Source organism: Impatiens glandulifera, chromosome 4, assembly GCF_907164915.1.
Source record: "Impatiens glandulifera chromosome 4, dImpGla2.1, whole genome shotgun sequence".
In the NCBI taxonomy this organism is placed as follows: domain Eukaryota; kingdom Viridiplantae; phylum Streptophyta; class Magnoliopsida; order Ericales; family Balsaminaceae; genus Impatiens; species Impatiens glandulifera.
The window spans coordinates 2,037,106-2,061,904 of record NC_061865.1 but is presented as its reverse complement, the minus strand read 5'-3'; the positions used below and the strand labels follow the sequence as shown (position 1 = coordinate 2,061,904).

General features: G+C 27.3%; 1 protein-coding gene and 1 long non-coding RNA gene across 2 annotated transcripts; both read left to right on the top strand.

Annotated features, from left to right (window-relative positions):
- Window positions 1-1,673: 1,673 nt before the first annotated feature.
- LOC124935691 (glutathione reductase, cytosolic-like) lies at window positions 1,674-8,353 on the top strand. Its single transcript, XM_047476109.1, has 18 exons — window positions 1,674-1,752; window positions 1,865-1,933; window positions 2,078-2,275; window positions 2,816-2,880; window positions 3,300-3,369; window positions 3,828-3,899; window positions 4,570-4,773; window positions 5,007-5,080; window positions 5,169-5,252; window positions 5,851-5,938; window positions 6,067-6,148; window positions 6,307-6,380; window positions 6,698-6,805; window positions 6,905-6,969; window positions 7,582-7,695; window positions 7,792-7,891; window positions 7,975-8,028; window positions 8,105-8,353. Exons 3-18 carry the CDS (start codon window positions 2,135-2,137, stop codon window positions 8,189-8,191), a joined length of 1,482 nt encoding a protein of 493 aa, XP_047332065.1. The 5' UTR covers window positions 1,674-1,752; window positions 1,865-1,933; window positions 2,078-2,134; the 3' UTR covers window positions 8,192-8,353.
- Window positions 8,354-20,549: 12,196 nt separating this feature from the next.
- On the top strand, window positions 20,550-21,063 carry LOC124933630. Its single transcript, XR_007099022.1, has 2 exons — window positions 20,550-20,657; window positions 20,738-21,063. It is a non-coding gene; the product is annotated as an uncharacterized LOC124933630 (long non-coding RNA).
- The last annotated feature ends 3,736 nt before the right edge of the window (window positions 21,064-24,799 follow it).

Sequence of the window (24,799 nt, the reverse complement as noted above, 5' to 3'; positions counted from 1 at the left end):
TAAATTTTATTTAATAAAAATACTAAATTTGTTTTTTTTATTTACCAGCATGTCGGCCAACTTTCATTCTATTGGGATAGTAATGGAAGGATACAAATTCTCCACGTGATCACGCTCAAGGTGATATTTTATAAAATAAATAAATAAGGTCTTTCACTTTAAGGGGTGGAATATGAGTTAAGAAATTTACTACAATTTTTTTTTGTAAAAAATATTGTAATTTAAAATGTTCACAAAATATCATATTAAATAATGAATAATATGATGAAATTAAATTAATAATTTAACCACATAATATTAATAATATACTTTCCAAGGATAATGGAATATGTATATTTCTTAGGGCTAGGACCCTAAAAAAGTCGGTGAGTCTGCATAACAATTAAATTCATTGAACATGGACAGTCTCATGTTTTTAGAATAGTACCTACAGTTTTATAATATGTTATTATGGTCCATAAACTTTTAAGTAAGAGTCGTTTTATTATATAAATATTATTTTTTATATATTGTGATTCAAATTAAATTCCTTTTTATTTTACCACCGGTTATTACCTACATTATTATAATTATTGAGAAATATATGTTTTAAAAAATTATAATTCAAATCATATGTGTAATTTTCACAATACTGACTTGAATTTCAGATTATATGTTTTAAATATATTTCAAATTATAAAATATTGATAAAAAATGAACATATTATATAACTTATGATTCATAACACTTTAATTTCTTACCTAGATATAATATTAAATTTCAAATTTCATTAATACATTCAAATGATTAAATAATTTTTGAAATTAATTAAAGAATGATAATAATTTCTTATTTGAGAAGTACCATTTTATTATAATTATAATTATAATCACAATTACAATTATTTTTAAGAATCATAAGAAAAATTAAAAATATTTTTTTATAAAAATTATAATTATATAAGATGAAATATTTTTTAAGTGAATGTATTAAAAAAAATGTAAAAAATCTATTTCATTTTTTGTGCCAAATTTATGATTTTTACAATTTTGATATAATATTAATTTCAAATAAGGATAAAAACAAATAGCCCCTTAAATTATATATATATTTTTTGAATTAAGGTTAAATTCAAATTAGAACTTTTTGGGTTAATTTTAGACATATTTTTTCAAACTTAGGTGATTTAATATCAAAGTTATATAAAAAATAATAATATTTCATTTGAACAGTTTCAAATTTCGTTAATTATGTACCAGACATTTATATAACTAATTTAACTTTCAAATATGATCTTATTTAAGATCTTTTACTACCAAATTCAAAGATTTGATAATTAAAATTATTTAAAGATTTGATAATTAAAATTTTTGATTCACTAAAATTTAGTAGATAAATAAGTAAAATAAATATTTTATTTATTTATAAATGTCACATATATAATAAATATATTGTTTAAAGTTTTAAGACAAAACATTATTTTGTATAACATTAATAATAAAGAGTCAAGAATTTAAAATAAGATGTCCGAAATTTCAATTGGGCTGATAAAATAAAATAAGAGTTTTAACTAATCTGATTAAATTAATATTCTAAAAGTTGAAGGGTTTATATGATCTGTAGGTCTAAGTTTTGGGTTTATTTGGTATTCTTCCCAGAAAGTGGATAATAATGATTTTGCTAACTCCAAAACAACTGTTCTTCCTCCCGCTTTCTGCACATTCCGACGTCTTTACCGGCGATCATTTCCGATGATCAACGGCAACTGAAGCGGTAAGAATTTTCCGAACAAAAATCGTGAACTACACTACACAACTTCTTTCTCTCTGAGTTCGTTGCTCCCGTATTTGTTGAAGATCTCTTACAATTACTTATTTGTTTGCAGAAACCTTAATCTCGAGCAACAACTGAAGTTAAGTAGATCGAGGAGAATAAGAACATCAGAACACTTCAGGTTATTTTGTAATATATTTTTCTTTTCTCTTTGGTTGACTAGAAACTCGATTGAAGGAAAAATGCATAACGCTTTCCAGAATTGGAATTTCCATTTTTATTAAGCTAGATTTTGCTTGATAGATGAGTATGTTACTGTATGTAGGTGTTGTTAATACATTAGTGTTTGTTTTACATTGTATTGGAGTTCAGTTTGTTTCTCATGGCAAGAAAGATGTTACTTGACGGTGAGCTAAGCAAACCTAATGAAGATGAGGTCCATTATGACTTTGATTTGTTTGTGATTGGTGCTGGAAGTGCTGGCGTACGTGCATCAAGAATGTCTGCAAGACATGGTGCTAAGGTATAATACTTCAAATGAAATCATTTAGCATTTTTGTTATCTGTCAACTTGAAGAACATGACATGAATTGTATACTAGTTTTCAGTTGAAATATTTTTTGGTTGGGAGATTTGAAGAACTCAAATTGTTTCTCTTTGAACTTATATACAACTAATCTGTTTGTAAGTGGTAGGAATTTGATTTTAATATTATTATCTCTACAATGGAGTTCAATGTATGAGAAACAGTCTGCTAATAGTTGTTAGGAAGTTATCCATATTCATATCTTCACTTTTGCACTTTAAAAGAGATGTGGCTGCAAGGCCATATTCTGTGTCTCAATATAATTGGTTGATTTTTATATATGTATATTTTTCCTTTTAGATTGATTGTGTTTAGTTGCTTTTCTTTTTTGGCAATGATTTTTTTCTCCTTTTTCACTTTCTCTTGCTTCAATATGGAACAAAGTCAAACCTTGGCCTTTTGTCTCATTTTTTGTTTCTTTGTTATAAGGAGTTGAAGATGTCGTTTTACTAAAAAAGACCTCCGCTATGTTGATAGGTTGGCATTTGTGAGCTTCCATTCCATCCAATCAGCTCTGAAGTTATTGGAGGAGTTGGTGGGACGTAAGTTTGTGTAGTGTAACTCCCTTGTCTTCTCAATGTTATGTTCCATTTGTTTTTATTCCTTCAGGTCTTTCTTGATACAAAATTATCTATGGCAATGTGGGCTTCTCAAGTTTGGGATACTCATTTTCATTAGGGAAAAATCCTAAAAACCAGGGTTCAAAACATTAGCTCAGATAAATATGCTCAATGATCACTTTTTCTATGAAACAGTCTGGTTGAAAATTATTTCATGTTCGAAAGCAGATTAATTGGTTAAATAAGTATTATCACTTTTTTCCCTGTAAATATTATGAATGGAATGTCCATAAACATATATTGATTGATTTGTTTGTTTTCATCAGCAATCAATTTTTGTATTTATTGTCAAGATGGATTATAGGATTAACACATTGTATTGTTGGTTCTCATTTTTGCAGGTGTGTGATTCGGGGTTGTGTTCCTAAAAAGATTTTAGTTTATGGAGCATCATATGGTCCTGATCTAGAGGTACACTTTAAAGAACTCTGACTTGCTTTAGTGCTTTGACAAAGGGTCATAATTTTTATGTGCATTTTGTGAAGAAATTGAGCCATCTTACAATGTTTTTCCAAAATTTCAGTAATGAACTTTTTATTAAAGGAAATCAGATAATTTTATCAGGTGAAAGATCAAGACCTATTTCTAAGTACTTTTCATTAGCTAGAGCCTAGAATGGTCAAGTACTTCTTATTAGTTACAGAGTATTTTTAGGAAACTACTTCATAGAGTTTGTTAACAGTATTGAGGTGTGGTATAAGTGTAAAATGACATGTCCATATCTATGTGTATATGCCATTTATTATCATTACCATTGCCAATGTTCAATTTGTGGAAAACTTTATGCATTATTTCACTAATGGAATTTGAATATATACACGAGAAGAATAATCAGATCCCTTAATCCTAGACCTGTTACAATTTCGCAGGATGCCAGAAATTATGGATGGGAGCTGAATGAAAAAGTTGACTTCAACTGGAAAAAGCTCTTGCAAAAGAAGGCCAGTATTCATTTTATTGAGCATGATGCCCTTTCAGCATGTGACAGTTATCTGTTATTGTTAATCAAGGCTCACGTTACTTAAGTGATACCTAGAGGAAGTAATATTGGATGTTCACACTGCTGAAGCATTCGTATTGACTACTTGCTAGTTGTTCTCAATCTTAAATTCATTTTGCATGATAATTCATTTCAATTGGTGGTTGAAGCAAAAAGTTGCTAATTAAAATGTTATCGACTAAAAAATTTCATATTGATCTGTCAGACCTATATTTAGATGTACACAATTTTCATTCTCTCATCATTGAAATACCTGTTGTATCACCAAAGTTATATAATTTTCTTATTCAGACCCACCCTAGATATCTCAGTGGCAAGAGACTTCGACTAAGAGGCTTACCACCCTTAGGTCTCAAGTTTGATTCTCGTTGGAAGTACCTTGATTGGAGTTCGGGTCATGACGGTTGGTTGTTGTGCTAGCCTTAGTTAAGATGCTCGCAAGCTGCCACACACCCTGATCAAAAAAACTTTTTTCCAGTTCTGAGATGTTATGATTTATGACTGATTTATACTTCACAGTCACTAGAAATAAACTAGCCATCAGAAAGTCTTGGCACATTTTGACATTTTAGCTTTCTTGGGAAACTGATTTTTCTTTCATCTTGTGGCAGACTGAAGAAATAATCAGACTTAATGGTGTTTACAAGAGGATTCTTTCAAGTAATGGAGTGAAATTGTTTGAAGGGGAGGGAAAGCTTGTTGGTCCTAATGAGGTTGAGGTGACACAACTTGATGGAACCAAATTGAGTTTTTCAGCAAAACATGTACTTGTTGCAACAGGAAGTAGAGCTCAACGACCAGCTATTCCGGGGCAGGTAGATCCTCTACTTCTTCATCTGGGTAAATGCAGTGTCTGATCTTTTAAAACTGCCTCTCTATCATCTTGTAGAATTTTATTTATTTATTATTATTATTATTATTTTTTTTTATGTTTTGCTATTGTTCTAAAATGAATATATCACAACTATTCTCTCTTTTTTTTTTTTGACATTTCTAAGTTTTTTCTTCTGACTATATCTTATATTATCACTGGCGGTCCGGTTACTAGGAGTTGGCTATTACCTCGGATGAAGCTCTGAGCTTGGACGAGTTACCAAAGCGTGTGGTTATACTTGGGGGAGGGTTGTCTATCTATCTCATCCATTTCCATTGGCTGTTTGAATGTCATTCATATGAATTCTGAAGTAACTATTGTTCTCTTATTATTTAGATACATTGCTGTTGAATTTGCTTCTATATGGCGAGGCATGGGTGCTACAGTTGACCTCTGTTTCAGAAAAGAACTTCCATTAAGGTAATCTTTGAGTTCTAATAATCTTTTCTTAACTTCAAAGTGATGTATAAAAATATTTGTCATCGAATTTTATTTGTGTTAAAGTAAATCAATGTGCTAACAAATAGTTCTTCTGGATTATAAAAGAAAAATCAATGTGCTTGATTAACGGTTTTGATAAGTTATAGCGATACAAGCTTCAGTGTATTCTAGCTAGTTTCTAAGGTATGGACCAATCTAATAATAAGGAATCGTGTTTTCCTTCACTGGTATGATTGGTACTTCAGAGGTGCAAGCAATAATATGTTTTTAATCGCGTGTTCAGAAACTAGATAACACCTCTGCTCCCCTTTTCCACAAACAACATTTTGTCTTTATAAAATGCTAATGATGTTAAACATTAAACATGTTTATTAAAATCTAGAGAAGATCTGTAGGTCCATGAATATGAAATTCCACCAAGGGCCTACGTGGAAATGAGTTAACCTTGAGTTATCTTCCATCTTCTTCTTATTGTTATAAGAAGGAGATTCTATTACAAGTGTGCTAGCCATACATACATTTTTTCTTTGAACTCCGAGTGTACTAAACATCGTGTTATGATGACTTTAAAATACAGAGGTTTTGATGATGAAATGAGAGCAGTTGTTGCAAGAAACCTGGAAGGAAGGGGAATTAATTTGCATCCTAGGACAAGTTTGACAGAGGTATTATTTTACAGTTTGAAATGATTCTTATACCTTCTAAAGGACCATTCAAAATTGTATTTTATTTTTTTTCTGTCAAATTTCAGTGTTATATATTTTTTTATGACAATCTTGGCTTTTGCCTTCAGTTAATTAAAACAGATGATGGGATAAAAGCTATCACAGACCATGGTGAAGAATTGACAGCAGATGTTGTACTATTTGCCACTGGTAATTCTGTAACTGTAAACTAAAGAAAGAAAATGAAAAAATGTATAATTATTTTGTCAATGCACCTCAACAATAACATGTCTTTCTATTATTTCCTCATTTGTCTTAATTTTCATTTTCGATACTGACTTTGACTCTTGTTTTTTGGTTTATTGCAGGAAGAAAACCCAACACAGAAAGGCTGAACTTGAAAGTTGCAGGTGTTGAGCTTGACAATACAGGAGCTATAAAGGTCACTGAACTTCCTATCACCTTAATAGGCCTTGTTTTCTCTTTATAGCGCCACAAAAACTTCTATTTTATTTTAGGAAAACACAATTTCAGTTATACACATAGTTTTGTCTAAACTGTAGCTTGGTTCAGTTAAAGACATTTTCTTGGTAGAAGCATCTAGCAATCTGCAAAGATGAGATAACTTACGTTTAAACTTATAAGTTTTTGTTACTGCTTAAGGTGAATAATTTAGAGTTCCTTTAGATATCCAGGATTTTTAATATTTTTATTTTTATTTTATCATTCTTTAAGCTTGAAAAAACTTTCTTATTTCAGGTAGATGAATACTCCCAAACAAACATTCCAAGTATATGGGCTGTTGGCGATGTTACAAACAGAATGAACCTTACCCCTGTGGCCTTGATGGAAGGAATGTTTTTTGCAGTAAGTATCCCATCTGATAAAAATGAGTTTGTAGTTTTTCATTTCAAGTTCTTGTTAGCGTTGTCAAATGACTTGAGTTTTGTTTTCTTTTGTATTTAGAACACTGTTTTTGGTGGGAATCCTACCAAACCGGACTACACAAACATACCCTTTGCTGTCTTCTGGTACGTCTTTCTTTTCTAACTATCACATTATTGATGTTGTTGGGCATCCAATAATAAAATAGGCCTTTTCATTTAGTGCTGCATGTATCAGGACCTTCCTCGGACCTTTATTTGTAGTGAGAGACTTGTTTAGATACTTTCTTGTTTGAGATATTTGGAAACTATTTTTTTGTCATAATCTTTATCATGATATCATTAGAAAATTGCCAAAATTAAAATTGAAAATGATGTTTTTATATTGAAAATGGTCCATGAATTATGAAAAATGAGAGTCGTTTAACAATGAAACTAAGCATGACATCAGAAAAACCAAGAGATTAATTTTCATGACACATTTGGATCATGATCCATACTATATTGTGATTTTTGTTGCTTGATTTGGTAAACAAATCGTTTTCTACATGATAATCCAAATGTGTAAATAATATGTTAAGCTACATGAATATTATTGGTATAAGAGAGAATGCTTCCATCTTTTGGTTTTAGTCGTGAAAAAAATATGGCAAGATACATGAATACTATTGCTTTTGATATTATGGATGGACTATATAATCTGTTCTTCTATTGTAGCATATGAAACTTAATAGTTAAACTCTTTTGTTTCGTTGACAGCATACCACCTCTTTCTGTGGTGGGACTTAGCGAAGAACAAGCTCTAGAGCAAGCAAAAGGTGATATAAAGGTTTTTACATCGACATTTAATCCTATGAAGAACACTATCTCAGGGTATGCAATCATATCTCAAAGCTAATAGTGGCAGATCCTTTTTTTCATGGAAAAATGATTTTTTTGACACCTAATGTTCTTGCATGTGATGTGAAGGCGACAAGAGAAGACAGTTATGAAGCTGGTGGTTGATGCTGAGACAGATAAGGTTATTGGAGCATCAATGTGCGGACCAGATGCCCCTGAGATCATGCAGGTATGCTTTTCTGTTGATTGATTTTGTCCAATTTGATCGAAAAATTGATCATTTTATTTTGTTTGCAAAATTTCGTTTTGCAGGGTATTGCTGTTGCATTGAAGTGTGGAGCAACAAAGAGACAATTTGATAGCACTGTAAGAGATATTTTCTTATGATCGAATTCGGCAATTGAATGGATTATCGAATAAATGATCTGTTTTTGTGTAACAGGTGGGAATTCACCCTTCTGCGGCCGAGGAATTTGTAACTATGCGTGATGTGACAAGGACTATAGTAAGTAAACAACCTAAGCTTTAAAGAATAAATCATAATATAATATGATTGCATATCAAGAATGGATGGTATATTTCCTGAAAACAATTATAGTAATATCTTGAATTGGTTGTGACTTATATATTTGGTATTAATTTGACATTTCTTAAACATGCCTAATAGTTGGGTAAAGACTTTTTTTTAATTTTTTTTATCTTATTTGTAGTTTATTAAGAGAAAAGCATGACCTAACCCCTTTTCTTAAGATAGCTTAATGGAAAATAGGTATAAGATTGTTAATGGTCATTAAAGAGTATTCATTAAATATACACTAAGATAGTTTGAAATGAAATTAAAAAATGTATTTTTTAATAAATTCAATTTATAAGCTTATATTTTTAATTATAATTATTATTAAAAATATAAATATTTAATTTAAAATATAAATTTGATTATAAGTAAATAATTTATAATAAATTAAGCTATTATACTAAAAAATGAGAAGCAAATAACTGAAAATAAAAATAATTTGTATATTTTTATAATTTTAAATTATAATTATATATCTATATTAAAATAAATTTAATTATAAATTTCATATTAATAATAAATGATTTCAGTAATATTATTTTTAAACTTAATTTATTTTAATATTTATAAAATAATATTACGAGTTTATATGAGAAAAATATCTAATACTAAAAATTAATTATGTTATATTATAAAAATTAATATTTATATAAAATTATTAAAAGTTTTAAATTTTAAAATATATCATTTATCACATTTTATAATTTTAAAAAAAATTATATTGTATGATTGTTGATTATAATAAAATTTTCAACTTTATTATTTTTTAATTTAATTTTATAATTTAAATAAATTTAATCTCATATAATCCCATATTTATTTATTTTTCTAAATTATAATAAATTTAAATTATCTTAATGAATCTGTTTTTTATTAATATTAAATTATTGATTATATTTAAATACTATAATTTTTTATTATAAAAATAAATAAAATAATTTAATTAATTTTTTTATTATAAAACAATTATATACATTTAAAAATAATAAATATTTATTTCATATATTAAAATCTTAAAATACTGTTTAAATATATATATTTTAAAATTATATTATAATAATCAAATTTCTATTAATAAACAAATATTTTTATATTATTTTTCATTAAATTAAAAATATAAAAATGTACACATATATTTGTTTTTTTATTAATATTAAATTAATATAATTTTTATAAAAATAAATAAACCATTTAATTTTTAAATTTTAATAAAATAGAATATATTAAAATAATTTAATTTTTTTTATAAGAATAATAATAATAAATTATATACATTTAATAATAAAAAATCTAAAAAAAATATTAATTTATGAATAATATTTTTCCTTTCTTCTGTTAAAATAATTTTATAATATATTTAACAAAAAAAATATAATTCTTTTTATATTTTGTTTTAAATAATAAATATTTTTTTACAAATATATAATAAAAAATTATTTGTTTTTTATTGATATTAATATTTTTTTAAATAAATAAAACATTTAATTTTAATTTTTAATAAACTAAAATATAATAAATTAATTTAAAATTTTATTTGTAAAAATAAAAATAATAAATTATATATATAATAATAAATATGAATAGTATTTATCTATTATAATTTAGTAATTAAAATTATTACATGAATATTATATTTGTAAATATTTTATAACAATCAAATCTATTTAAATTTTTTTTTATATCACCTCTCTTTTCTCCTCTCTTCTTGTAGTGTCAATTGTATTTTATTTTATTTAAATTTTCAAATTTCATTTAAAATTAGTATATTTAAATAAATTTAATTTTAACTTTAGTATAAATACAAAATTTTATTTAATAATAATGGGAAAAAATATTTAATATTAAAAATTAATTTAATTATATTATAAAAATTAACAGTTGTTTTTAAAATATTTTAAGTTTTAAATTATAAAATTTATCATTTAACACCTTTTATAATTAAAATTATATTTTATTTATAATAAATTTAAACTTAAATAATCACATATTTTATTAATATTAATTGTTTTAAAAATTAAAATAATTTTATTTGTGTTTTTATTAATATTAAATTATTTATTATATTTAAAATAATATTGTTTTTATTAAAAATATAAATATTATATAAATTATATAAATAAATAAATAGGTTTAAAATTTTATATATAAAACAATTATATATATATATAATAAGAAATATAAAAAAGTATTAATATATGAATAATATTTATATTTATCTATTAAAATCTTAACTTTAAACTTATTATATAAATATATATTTTTAAATTATAAAATTTTATTTAAATATTTATATTTTTAAATTATATTATAGTAATTAAATTTATTATTAGTAATATCATTTATATTTTTAAATTTTAATTTCAAATTGTTTAAAAAAATAATAAAATTTGAAAAATTAAATTTATATTAATATTATTTTATATAATATATTTAAACAACTGTTATAATCAAATTTTATAGGGTTTTTTTATTTTGTTTATTATTATTAAAAATAATGTTTAAAGAGATAATAAATTAATAATATTTTATAAAAATAATAATTATAGTGTTAAGTTTTTTTAATCTTTAATATATAATAATATATATAAATAAAATGGTGTAATTAAAAAAAGAAAGAAAAAACAAGTAAAATATTTAATATTGTTAAGTTATAATTGTTTATATAATATATTTTATAAACATATTTATTTTTCAAGTTATAATGTATTTAAAATATATTTTTAATTAAAAATAAATAATTTTATATAAAATTATCTTAAATTTTATTAATATCTTTAAAATTATTAATTTGTTACATGAAATAGTATATATCTATTAAATTTTAAAAATATATTTATTTATTACAAATCTTATATAAAAATTAAAATTTATTAAAATAATTAATAATATATATATAATAATATATTATATATTTTACATGTTATTTAATTTTAAAATTTAATTAAAGTTTGATATAAATTATGTATTTTAAATTATTATAAAATTAATACATATTTCATATATATATAATAATAATAATAATTTATTTTTATTTTTTAAAAGGTTAGTAAATATAAATTTATTATATTTTGACTTATTTAATTATTTTGAAATATATTCTTAAAATAAATATTAATGACTATTTCTAAAATTTACAATTATTTTTGAAGAAGGTGATTATTTTTATATTTATTTTATTTCTAAAATTGACATATTATATTGTTTTTTATTTACACTCTCTTCCTTTAAAAATCACTTAATTCAAAAATGAAAAGTATAGTATTAATTAAAAAAATTAATTATAAGTATTTTTTTTTTTATATTTTTAACTCTAATAAAAAAGAAAAGAATTTAGAAAAAAAAATTGTTTTGATAAAGTAAAATCCAATATGAAAAAATGAAGAATGTATTTTGATTTGAATAATTTTAATTCATTCGGAGGGTAACAATAAAAAAAAATAAAATAAAAAAAAACGAATTTTGGAGCCAGCCTTGTTTACCAACGAAAAAATTGGATGTTTCTTGTAGGGATCTCTTTAAACTCGCCAACAAAAAAAGTTAGAGTAGCGAACTGTTTCATATTCATCTATGAAAATCTTGACTGAAAGATTCTTTTCAACGTAGACTCTCTCACGATGAAGAAGAGGGAAGACTATATACGCTTATTAACTCACTTGCACATATTCATATCAATTTAGAGTCGGATAACAAGTTTATTCAAAAAAGATTCACTGATTTCAAAGCTAGCACCATCTATCACGCAATTCTTCTCGGGGCCCAACACGTTTTCCTTGGAAAGATGTGTAAAAAACTAAAACCCCTACTAAGATATTCCACTTTCTTGGGAAGCACTTCACGGAGAGGTTCTCACTACTATTAAGTTTCAAAAGAAAGGGATGCACCTAACTATTAGGTGTTGTATTTACGGGAGGAGTGAGGAAACCATCAATCACATCTTTCTCCAATACATTCTTGCTAGAGACATATGAACCCTCTTACCGAGCTTGCTCAACATTCAATGGGATGATCATCTCAAAGTTACTAACTTCTGGGAGAAATTGATTAGTTGGGGAAAGAGTAATAGTATTTGACGATGAATGGAAGTCCATACCCCTCATCTGGTGGTGGACGATTTGGAAAGAAAAGAACAAAACAACTTTAAAGAGAGGGAGTTATGACACCGAAAGATTAAAATGGTTTATGCTTCATGCGTTTGTCTCTATTCGGAAGAAATGTTTTTATACATGATGAGAATTTTTTGACCTTATTGGTATTTATCCCCTTGTTTTGTCTTTTGTTTTGTTCTGTTTTCTTTTTCTCCTCCTTCCAGTTATCTTCTATTGAACGCTTTTTTTACTCTTTTATTTAATTAAAGTTAACCTTTTTAAAAAAAAAAATGATCTATATATATTGAAAATGGTCCATGTATATTTTGCTACTTCATTTGGTATACAAATCGTTTTCTACATCATAATCCAAATGTGTAAATAATATGAGAAGTTGCATGAATACTATTGGTATAAGAAAGAATGCTTCCAACTCTTGAAAATAATGTGACAAGATATACTATTGCTTTTGATATTATTGATAGACAATAATTCGTTTTACTAATGTAGTATACGAAACTTCAAAGTTTAAACTCTTTTAGTAGGATGATCCATGACATCCTTTATATTTTGTTTTGTGACATCATACCACCTCTTTCTGTTGTGGGACTTGTTAGGTTTTGCAACAACAAAACCATGGATCTTCTTAAAAATTAAACCTGTGACAAATTAGTTTCCAAATTGTCTATGACGAACAACAAATTTATCAAAAGTAAAATAGCACAAAATAATAACAACACAGTATACGTGATTCGATCAAAATCGGTCTACTTTCACGGGAGGGATAAGTTTCACTAAATCAAAGAAATGTCAATAGTAGAAACTTACATACCCTGATCTTAAATGAAATAAGTGATTATAATAGGAATTATTGGGATACTCCACAATAAAGAGCTCCCCCAACCTCTCTCTAGATCAACTAAACAACAAGAAGGAACTAGAAAAACTCTAAATTTGTTCACTCTCTCTCAATATTACTGTGTCTTAAGAGAAAAATACCAAAAAATATATTTATACCCATAACTTATTTTCATAATAGAAAACCATGACCCGTTTACTTACCCAGAAGTTAAAACCCGACCAAAATGGCAAGGAACACTTCAACAATTCTCTCCCTTCCGAGCCATGAGAGAATGTTGTTATAAACATTCATCATCGTGAGCCAGAACCATTCCGAATTTGGCACAACATATCTTATGTTTGCCTCTTGGTAAACCCTTTGTCATCATATATGAACTGTTCTCATCCGTATGCACTTTCTCTAAGTGTAACTCTTTCTTCTCGAGCACTTCACATATTCAATGCTACCTTCTTTTGATGTGTTTTGAACGTGAATGAAAACTTGGATTCTTTCTCACATGTATAGAACTTTGTGAGTCACTAAACACCAAAAAATTGTCTTGTGCTATACCCGTTTATTTCAATAATTCATTCATACATCTCATTTCCTTACAACATTCAGTAATGACAATATATTCAGCTTCTGTAGTAGACAAAACAACACATTTCTATAGACGAGACTGACATGATACAACTCCTCCTCCAAAGGTAAATAAGTACCCTGAAGTTGATCTCATTGTGTCAATATCACCACTCATATATGAATCAGTAAACCTTCAACTTGTGGCTTTTTCCAGTACCATAACACAAAGCATACTTGGAGTCCCTCGAAAATATCTTATAAGCCACTTAACCGCTTCCAAGTGTGCCTTACTGAGATTTGAAAAGAAACTGTGGAATTGGGCCTAGGGTTTTGAGACTCAATTTAGTGTGCTTCAATGTTATGTAAAAAAGAAGGAAAAATTCATATATATTATATTATATGGAGAAAGAATTATATATTCTAAAAGGAAAAAAGAATACATATAATATAATATAATATATAAGAGAATGATTCTTTCATAATTATGAATTCTAAAAGCCTATATATATTTACATTGTAAACGAGTTGTAGAGAGTGATGAGACTAAAACTTAGAACATATAGAGAGTTATAATTTGTAATTATAACTTTATTGAATCGATTATCTGAAAGCAGGACGTAAGATGTTATTGGTCCGAACCTGGGTAAAACTCTTGTGTCGTTATTTTGTTTATTCTTTACTTTTACGTTATTGTTCTACATCCATTACGATTATTATATTTCCGTTTTTTATTCTTCGGGTGGTAGTTTTCACAACAACTGGTATTAGAGCGAGGTTGGTTTAAGGCGGTCGCGGTTCAATTTCTTTGACTTGAGATGGGGTCGACTTCTAGGGTGGATATTGAGAAGTTCGATGGGACGAAGGATTTTGGGTTATGGAAGATGAAGATGAGGGCACACCTAGGAAACATAGGAGTCGCTAAAACACTCGAGGGGGAATCGAAATTACCATCCTTGATGAACGCGGAGAAAAAGATGGAGGTGTTGGAAAGGGCCTATAACATCTTGATTCTTAGTCTCAGTGACAATGGTCGCGTACATACTATGGAATACATTAGGCTCTAGACGACACTCGCATATGGGGTGTTTGTCATTCTCACCTTTCCTCTTCGGTACTCGGTGATATCTTTGAGGAGAGTTTGAAATGAGTAGCTAACGGCGTTTGAACTGCCTTGGCATTAGACATCCTGAACTTGGCGACCACTTTTTGGAGGTAGTCACTTTGAGACAAGAACATGGAGCCTTTCTTCCGATCCCACTCAATCACCATCCCCAAAATTTTCTTTGTCGGTCCCATATCCTTCATCTCAAACTCACTCCCTAACAAACTCTTAACATTGCGAACCTCTTCCTTGTTTCTTGATGCGATCAACATATCATCCACATATAACAATAGGAAGCCCTGCAACCATCAACCCACTTGACATAGACACAACTATAGAAATTGCTCTTCACTCCCTAACAAACTCTTGACCTTGCGAACCTCTGCCTTGTTTCTTGATGCGATCAACACATCATCCACATATAACAATAGGAAGACCCTGCAACCATCAACCCACTTGACATAGATACAACTATCGAAATTGCTTCTCACAAAATCGTTATGAACCATCAACGTATGGACGAGAATGGCTTGACGGAGCAAAAGAACATAACGCTACTTGAGCGTGTCCGGTGTATGTTGTGTGAGGCTGGTCTACCAAAGCGGTTTTGGGTAAGGCGGTTAATAATGCGACTTATCTTATCAATCGTTTTCCATCTAAGGAATTGGAATGCAAGACACTATAAGAAGTTTGGAATGACAGTACATTGTCACTGAGACTAAGAATCAAGGTGTTATAGGCCTTTTCCAACACCTCCATCTTTTTTTCTCCGCGTCCATCAAGGCTGGTAATTTCAATTCCCTCACGAGTGCTTTAGCGACTCCCATGTTGCCTAGGTGTACCTTATCTTCATCTTCCATAACCCAAAATCCTCCGTCCCATCAAAATTCTCGATATCCACCTTAGAAGTCGACCCCATCTCAAGTCAAAGAAATCGAACCGCGACCGCCTTAGATCAACCTCGCTTTGATACTAGTTTGTTGTGAAAACTATCACCCGAAGAATGAAAAGAAGAAATATAACAATCGTAATAGATGTAGAACAATAATGTAAAAGTAAAGAATAAACAAAATAACGACACAAGAGTTTTACCCAGGTTCGGACCATCAATGTCCTACGTCCTACTTTCGGAGAATTAATTCAATAAAGTTATAATTACAAATTCTAACTCTTTGTATCTTGTAGGTTTTAGTCTCACCACTCTCTACAACTCGTTTACAATGTAAATATATATATAGACTTTTAGAATTAATTATTATGAAATAATCATTCTCTCTCTATATATATCATTCTCTCTCCATTATAATATAATATACATGAATTATTTCATTCTTTTGTACTTAACATTGAGCCACACTAAATTGGGCATCAAAACCCTATGCTCAATTACACATAAATGACTAACTACTCCAACCACGTTAGCTATATCCGGTCTTGTGTAAACCATTGCATACATTAGACTGCCTATTGCTGAAACATATGGAACCTTGTACATTTTTGTCTTTTCTCGTCATCCTTGAGAGACATTGTCTTGTTTATTTTCAAGTGTGTAACCAATGAACAAACAATTGGCTTTTCCTTGTCCATACAAAATCTTTTTAGAATCTTCTCAATATATCTCTCTTAAGACAGTCATAACCTTTTCTTCACCCAATCACGAATGACCTGCATTCCAAGAATTTGTCTTGCTTGACCCAATTCTTTAATCTCAAAAGACTTGGTCAAATCATGAAACAATCTTGAGCTTGTCTCTCCCTACAATTAGCATGTCATCAACATATAGGAGAAGTATAATAAAATCATGAAACAAACTTTTGCACAAAGATACAGATTGTGATCTGTTGACGTCTTTATGTACCCATGAATGGTCATGAATGACTCAAACTTAAGATACCACTACATTGGTGTTTGCTTCAAACCGTACAAACTTTTGATAAACTTGCATACCTTAATTTCCTCACCTTTTTTATTGTAACTTTCAGGGTGCTCCATATAAACATCTTCATTCAAATCACCATAGAGAGATGTAGTCTTGACATTTAGCTGTTCAACCTCAAGATACATACAAGCAACTACACCTAACACTACCTGAATATAAGTCATCTTCACTACCGGTGATAAAATCTCATCATAATCGATTCCATATCTCTGACCAAAACCTTTGAAAATTAGTCTAGTACTGTATTTTGGCTTACTATCATCACCATCTTGTTTGATCTTGTACGCCCATTTATTTTGTAATATTTTTCTGTTTTTTGGTCTTTCCACCAGTTCATATGTGCCATTTTTCAGCAATGACTTCATCTCTTAATCCATGATAGCTAGTCATTATTCCTTGTGAGTATCCTCAAGAGCCTCTGTATATCATACAAGCTCTCCACAATCAATTAGAAGGACATACTCTATAGCTGAGTACTTAGAACTTGATATTTTCACCCTAGTAGACCTCCTAAGTACCTCTGTTTGTTGATTTCCATCTTCTTGTTGAACTTCAAAGTCAACCTCAATATTATCACCAAGATCATCTTCTATATCATTTTCATGGCCTACAACTTGACCCTGAGGAACATCATCATCACTATCCGAGTCTGAAGCTAAATGTGGCATTGTCTTCTCAATATTATGAGACATCTCAAGACTAGGATGATCACGTATGTGCGCATCAAGTTTGTCACCATTTTCAAAATTCTCAATAGTTTAATCTTCAAGAAATAACACATCTCGGCTTCTCAAAACCTTATTGTCCACTGGGTTATAACACTTGTATCCCCACTTTTTATCACCATAACCCAAAAATATGCATTGCTTGGTTTTTACATCTAGCTTAGACCTCTCATATTTTGGAACATGCACAAAGGATCTACAACCAAAAACACGTAAATAGTCATAACTAACATATTTACCTAACCAGACGCTTTGTATTGGAGGGAGAATGGTTGCTCACATACACTACAATGCCCATGGCTTCAGCCGTAATATGTTTAGCCAACTTGGCATGGGAGAGCATACTCCTCATTCGTTCTAACATTGTTTTGTTCATCTTCTATGCCACTCCATATTGATGTGAAGTCTTGGGCATAGTCTGTTCATGTCGAATATCTTGGTCTTTATAATAATCATCAAATGAGCATATGTACTCTTCCTCGTTATCTAACCACACCCTCATCAATTTTATGTTTGTCTTTCTTTCAATCAACTTGTGAAAGACCTTGAATCTTGATGTGATCTCATCCTTGGACTTTATAGCATAATCACAATTTTTTATAGATGCATCGTCTATGAATGTTACAATTAAGAAGCATCACCTATGAATTTAATCTTCACAGGACCACAGACATCTGTATGGATCAGCTCCAGGACATTCTTTTTTAGTTCCACCTTCAACTTAGTGAAGGATACTCTGTGTTTTTTACCCTTCAAGCAATGTTCGCAACTTTCAAGATGAGCATCCTTGAGATTCGACAAATCATTTCTCTTGATCAAAACATTCAGCCCTTTTTCACTAATGTGACCTAGTCTATTGTGCCATAACTCACAAGATGACCCCATCACGACTGAATACGTTGCATCATTGACAATTTTCAAATTTTTCTTGTATAAGGAACAACATTTATTACCTCGTGCAATAATTAATGAACATTTTCTTAGCTTCCATGCTCCACCACTAAAAACATTATGGTAGCCTCCATCATCAAGCTTACCTACGGAAATCAAATTCATTCTCAAGTCATGAACATGTCTTACATCTCTCAAAGTCAGGAAACAACTCATGTTTGTCTCGATTCTAACATCACCAAGACCAACTATCTTGGACACACCACTGTTACCCATTCGAACCTCACCATGATCACTAACTTTGTAGGACTAGAAGTAACCTTTGTATGGAGTAATATTGAATGAGACACCTGTGTTAACAATCCATATTGTTTCATTTGAAGACGTTCTAAGACATGAGTATTAACATTTAGAAGCATATGTTAGTTCACCATCCGAAGCATAAGTAGATGTATATGCACTTTTTTCCTTTTCTCAGGCTTCACCGTACCCTTTGCTTTATCATTTTTAAATTTCCAGCACTCGTTTTTTCAATAACTCATTTTGTCATAGTAATGACAAGAACTATCATACTTCAGAGCTCTAAACTTGATCATACTCGAATCACTTATATTATCCTTTGATCTTCCCCTATCAATCACCAACATATTAAAGTTAGAGGTTTTATCCCCTTCCGATTTTCCTCATCAAATAAAGAACTGGTGACAAATGTCATGTTGACTTTACCAATTGGTGATGAGTTGATGATGTCTCCTAACTTGTTGGCAAAGAGTCGAGGACTAAAAGTACTTGCACCTCATCATCAACGTTTATCTTCATATTACTCAGTTGTATCAAAATATTTTGAAATTCATTCAAGTGATCAGCAATTGATTTATTATCAATGTATTTAAGCTTCACCAGCCTTCATATTAGTGTTGTTTTATTCTCTACTGACCTCCCGGTGTAGAGAGCTCCAAGTTTGCTCCACATACCATACACCGTAGTCTCATTCTCAACATGGTGCAAAACAGTTACATCAACCCACGAACGAATAAAGCTAGACGCATTTTTATTTGTCTTTTTCCAATCAGCCTCTTTTGTACTCTCAGGTCTAACACCCTCATTTTCAATTGCTTCATTCAAATCATCTGAAACTAATAAATCAGTAATCATCAGTTTCCATTGCCTATAATTTGTACCATTCATTCTCAATATATCAGGTCTAGATTTCCTCATTATTATTGTCTTAACAACTAACGAAAACCCCAACAAAGAAACTAGTTAATGTCCACTTTAAATTTCGTTGGGTAACCAATAGAGCACTGTACTCCAATGTTAAATCACGTAACCAATCAATATTGCTTTGTTACCACTGTTTGGTTTTGTTGTTGCAAAACCACGAATCTTCTTAGAAATAAAACATGTAACAAATCAATTTACAAATTGTCTATAACGAACAACAGATTTACCAATACTGAAATAGCATAAAACAATTAATAAATATAAATAATATAATATATTGGAAATATAATATAAAAATAATATATCTGTAAGATATATTATATTATATTTATTAACAATAACAACACAATATACGTGGTTCAGTCAAAATCGATCTACGTACATGGGAGGGATAAGTTTTACTAAATAAAAAAAATGACAACAGTAGAAACTTACATACTCTGCTCTCAAATAAAATAAGTGATTACACTAGGAATGATTGAGATACTCCACTATCAAAAGCTCTCCCAACCTCTCTCTAGATTAGCCAAAGAACAAGAAGGAACTAGAAAAATCCTAGATCTGTTCATAATTCACTATCTCTCAACCTTACCGTGCCTTAAGAGAAAAATACTAAAAGATGTATTTATACCCCTAACCCGTTTTCATAATAGAAAACTTTGACTCATTTACTTACCGAAAAGTTAAAACTCAATCACAGCGGTAAGAAACACTCATCCGGATTTAGCGAAGAACAAGAGCAAACAAAAGGTGATATAAAGGTTTTTACATCAACATTTAATCCTATAAAGAACACTATCTCAGGACATGCAATCATATCTCAAAGCTAACAGTGGCAGGCTGGCAGCTCCCTTTTCTTTTTCTTTTTCGTTTATGGAAAAATGATTTTTTTGACACCTAATGTTCTTGCACGTGAACGTGAAGGCGACAAAAGAGGACAGTTATGAAGCTGGTAGTTGATGCTGAGACATATAAAGTTATTGCCTTATTGAAGCATCAATGTGCGGGCCAGATGCCTCTCAGATCATGCGGGTACGCTTTTATGTTGATTGATTTTGTTCAATTTGTTCAAATAATGGATATTTTCTTGTTTGCAAAATTACATTTTGCAGGGTATTGCTGTTGCAATATTGAAGTGTGGAGCAACAAATAGACAATTTGATAGCATTGTAAGATGTTTTCTTACTATGGTTTTCGGCCATTGGATGGATGTCGAATAATGATCTGTATTTGTGTAACAGGCGGTAGGAGGAATTCACCCTTCTGCGGCAGAGGAATTTGTAACTATACGTGACATGTGACAAGGACTATAGTAAGTAAACAACCTAAATAATTCATAATACAATTATATATAGTAATATCTAGAATGGTCTTCTTGAATTGGTTGTGACTTATATTCGGTATTAATTTTACATTTCTTAAAGATATCTTATAATTGGGTAAAGACCTTTTTTATATTATCTTATTTATATAACCTAACCATGGACAGATATAAGTTAGGGATAAGGTGGATTTAAGCTCAAAAAAAAAATTAATGCTAAAAATGTGATACAATAACTTAATTTTCTATTTAAAAAAATAAATAAAAATAAATCACTATTTATTTTTTTAATTCTCAAAAAATAAAACTTACTCTAATTTAGATGTTTCGTTCATAATTTTTTTTTAAAATTTACCCACTCCAATTGTTTTGAATCACTTATTTCAAGGATATTTTAAAAATATTAAGTGATTAAGATTTATTTGAATCACTCTTATTTCAAGGATATTTTAAAAATATTAATCATTTTATTCTTTGTAACATTTTAAAATATTAACAATATTTTTTTTTATCCAAAAATAAACCACTAATTTTTACATCAAACAATATTTTGCAAACTCCACCGAATTTTCTTTTACCAACTGTAGTTTCTTTGAAAAGCTTTTATCTCTTTTAACTCATTATAAAGAAAGTTAAGTCTGTTTTTGTAAAATGAATAATATATATATATATATATATATATATATATATATATATATATATATATATATATATATATATATATATATATATATATATATATATATATATATATATATATATATATATATATATATATATATATATATATATATATATATATATATATATATATATAAAAGTTAAAAAAAATCCAACCCACTTAAAAATATTTGATGCCTAGTACATATGATTTTTAGGTGCAAATGTACTAAACAACACTTAAGTATAATTTTTGTCTTAATTTTTTATAGTTCATCTTTTGATTTTGTCTGATTTTTCCATAAATAGTTAAAAAACGTTGTTGGTATTTCCCCTAATGTTCTCAATCTAATATATGTTATTTTATACAATGTTCTTTCATGCTCATTTAAGATTATTGTTGATACATTATAATAATATAATTAAATTTTGAAATAAAATAAATTATAGTTGAAAAATAATCATGAGCTTACGAGATGACGACGCAGACACACTTCCAAGTTCTACGGAAAAAAATAAGAATAACTAGAGACTGTTTGTCTAGTCCATTTAGGCGGCGCATATTAGCTTAGTTGCGTGTAAAAACTTTAAAAGACAAGCGTGAAGAGTCAGTTTTTTTTAAGACCTTTTTTTTTAAATACGACAATTTCGTTTCTGAGACTCCGTTTTGTTAACAATCAGATCCCGTTAAAGTTGGGAAAACAAGTATAATACAAGAGTCTTCTTCGTCTTCTATTCGAACTGTCAACCATAAAGGAATTGACACATAAATAACTTTCATTCAATACTTCCGACCTGACACAACATTGTGCCTCACGAAGGATCAAAGAATAAAAAACAAATGTCAAATATAAAATTATATTTATAAATATGTAAATAAATTTTATTAAAAAAATAAAAATAAATTATTATTAAAAAAATTAAACATTTATTTATATATATATATATATATTCAATTTAATTAAAGTGTCATATGTTCAAACCCTAATTTAAAATCTAATTATATTAGTTATTATTCCAAATATTGTTACTATTTTATTCATAATCTGATTGTTGATAATTAAATTCAAACATATATAATGTTTTTAATATCTTAGTTAAAGAAATCAAAGTTTATAGCTTGATATTAAAATTAATAAAATTATTAAGATTCCATTTTTTTAACTAATAGCAAATAAATAATGTTTGTTTTCAAATTAAATCATAATATTGTTTTTGGCTAATAACTATGCTTTTCCTTTACAATTGTATCTTATTCAATATTAGTTTTAATAATTCAATATTAAATTATTACAATCAAATTGTAATTTTTGTTCTTTTGAAAAAATAGATAAATTTAGTATAAGATTTATTAATATAGAAATTTTGAAAATTATATTTTAAATTTAAACTCTTAAATTATTTATTATATATATATATATATATATTAAATAAAAACATATATTTTTTTTATTAATTAAACTCTTCAATATTTCATGTTATCATTTTTTATAAGTTGATTTCTTACTTAGTCATTTTTTTGCAAAAATATAACAAAATTTATTTAACATCTTTTAGGCATATCTTAATTTTGGGTAATTGTGACTTATCTGAATTTCGTTTATCTATGACAAATGACAAAACAAAATCTATTATTGGTTAATTAAGGAGTGAACTATATTCAATGGTAAATAATAATCTTAAACCTTGAATTTCTTTAAATTATATTTGTCTCTTATTCTTTTTACTTATTTTGTTTTGACTACTAATTTGTTTATTTTCATCTAATAAGTTTTCATGTCTAAAATAATTAAACATACTTATATTTATTTAAACTTTATAAAATTAAATATATTTATCTTATCTAACTTTATATTTAAATATAAATAAATAAATAAATATATATATATATATATATATATATTATATATGAGTTTCATAAGGAAATTCAATCTTGGAAATATAACATCTTCTCTCTTTTTTCTTTTTTTTTATAAGAAAATTCAAAATGAAGAGATTTCTATTTACTTTACTGGTTGTCTTATATATATTTTTTATAATATTATTATATAAAATCATTTTTAAAACAAATTGAACACTTAAATTGTAAATTTCTGCTTTAGTAAATTAAAAAATTTAAGGATATTTTTTAATTGGCTTTTTCCTTGAAAATTAAACTTTATTTTAAAACTTTGACTTATAATGTTAGTAAGCATAAATATTTATTATTATATATCAGAAAGTGATAAAATAGATAATTGTGACATAAATGTTTTATTATTATTCAATTAGAAAAAATTAAGCACCATGCATTTTTGTTCATATATATATATATATATATATATATATATATATATATATATATATATATATATATATATATATATATATATATATATATATATATATATATTATATCATAACTTTACTGTAATCTTTATTAATTCATTACTTAACACTTAATATAATATGAAAATGTGAAATTAATAAAATATAATATTTATTTTATACATAAATAAATTTTACAATACTTTTTTTATATGTATAAAATTAAATTAAAATTAACAGCAATTATATTTAAAATACATGCTATAGAAAAAAATATTAAATTAAATATTAAACTGAAATTTGATTTATTTTATTAAAAAAAAAGAAATAAGTTATTTGGGATTAGATTAAAGTTCTAAGTTTATAGTTTATTGTGTATACATTGTATTAACTTTTTATGATAAAAAATAACTAATATAATTTAAAAGAAAATATATTATACTTATTAATATGCATTATATCAAGTTATTTTGAAAAAATAATAATTTTAAATAATAATTTTTTAATTTTTTTTAATTTATATATAAAAAAATATATATGTAAAAAATAAATATGGATTAAAATATTATAAATATATATATATATATATATATATCAAATATTAAATATTTTTCAAATGTTTTTTTTGGATATATTTCATAACATATATATTTATTTTATTTAAATAATTTTTCAATATTATTGTGTTACTTAATTAATTTTTTTTAAAAAAAATTAAAATTAAAAATAAAATTTTAAATAAAAAATTTTAAATTGTTGAAAAGTTTTTGGTAAATTTATTATGGAAAAATTGTTTGTAAATTCATATTATTTTTAATATTTCAAATAAATTATAAAATTTATATTAATTTATCAAATAAAATAAATAAGATATATATTAACGATT

Excerpts from the sequence above, each read along its gene's own strand:
- LOC124935691 (XM_047476109.1), top strand. The coding sequence starts at position 2,135 with ATGGCAAGAAAGATGTTACTTGACGGTGAGCTAAGCAAACCTAATGAA. Across the intron at positions 2,276-2,815 it reads CTGCAAGACATGGTGCTAAG|GTTGGCATTTGTGAGCTTCC; the intron begins GTATAATACTTC and ends CTATGTTGATAG. Across the intron at positions 6,806-6,904 it reads TGGAAGGAATGTTTTTTGCA|AACACTGTTTTTGGTGGGAA; the intron begins GTAAGTATCCCA and ends TTTTGTATTTAG.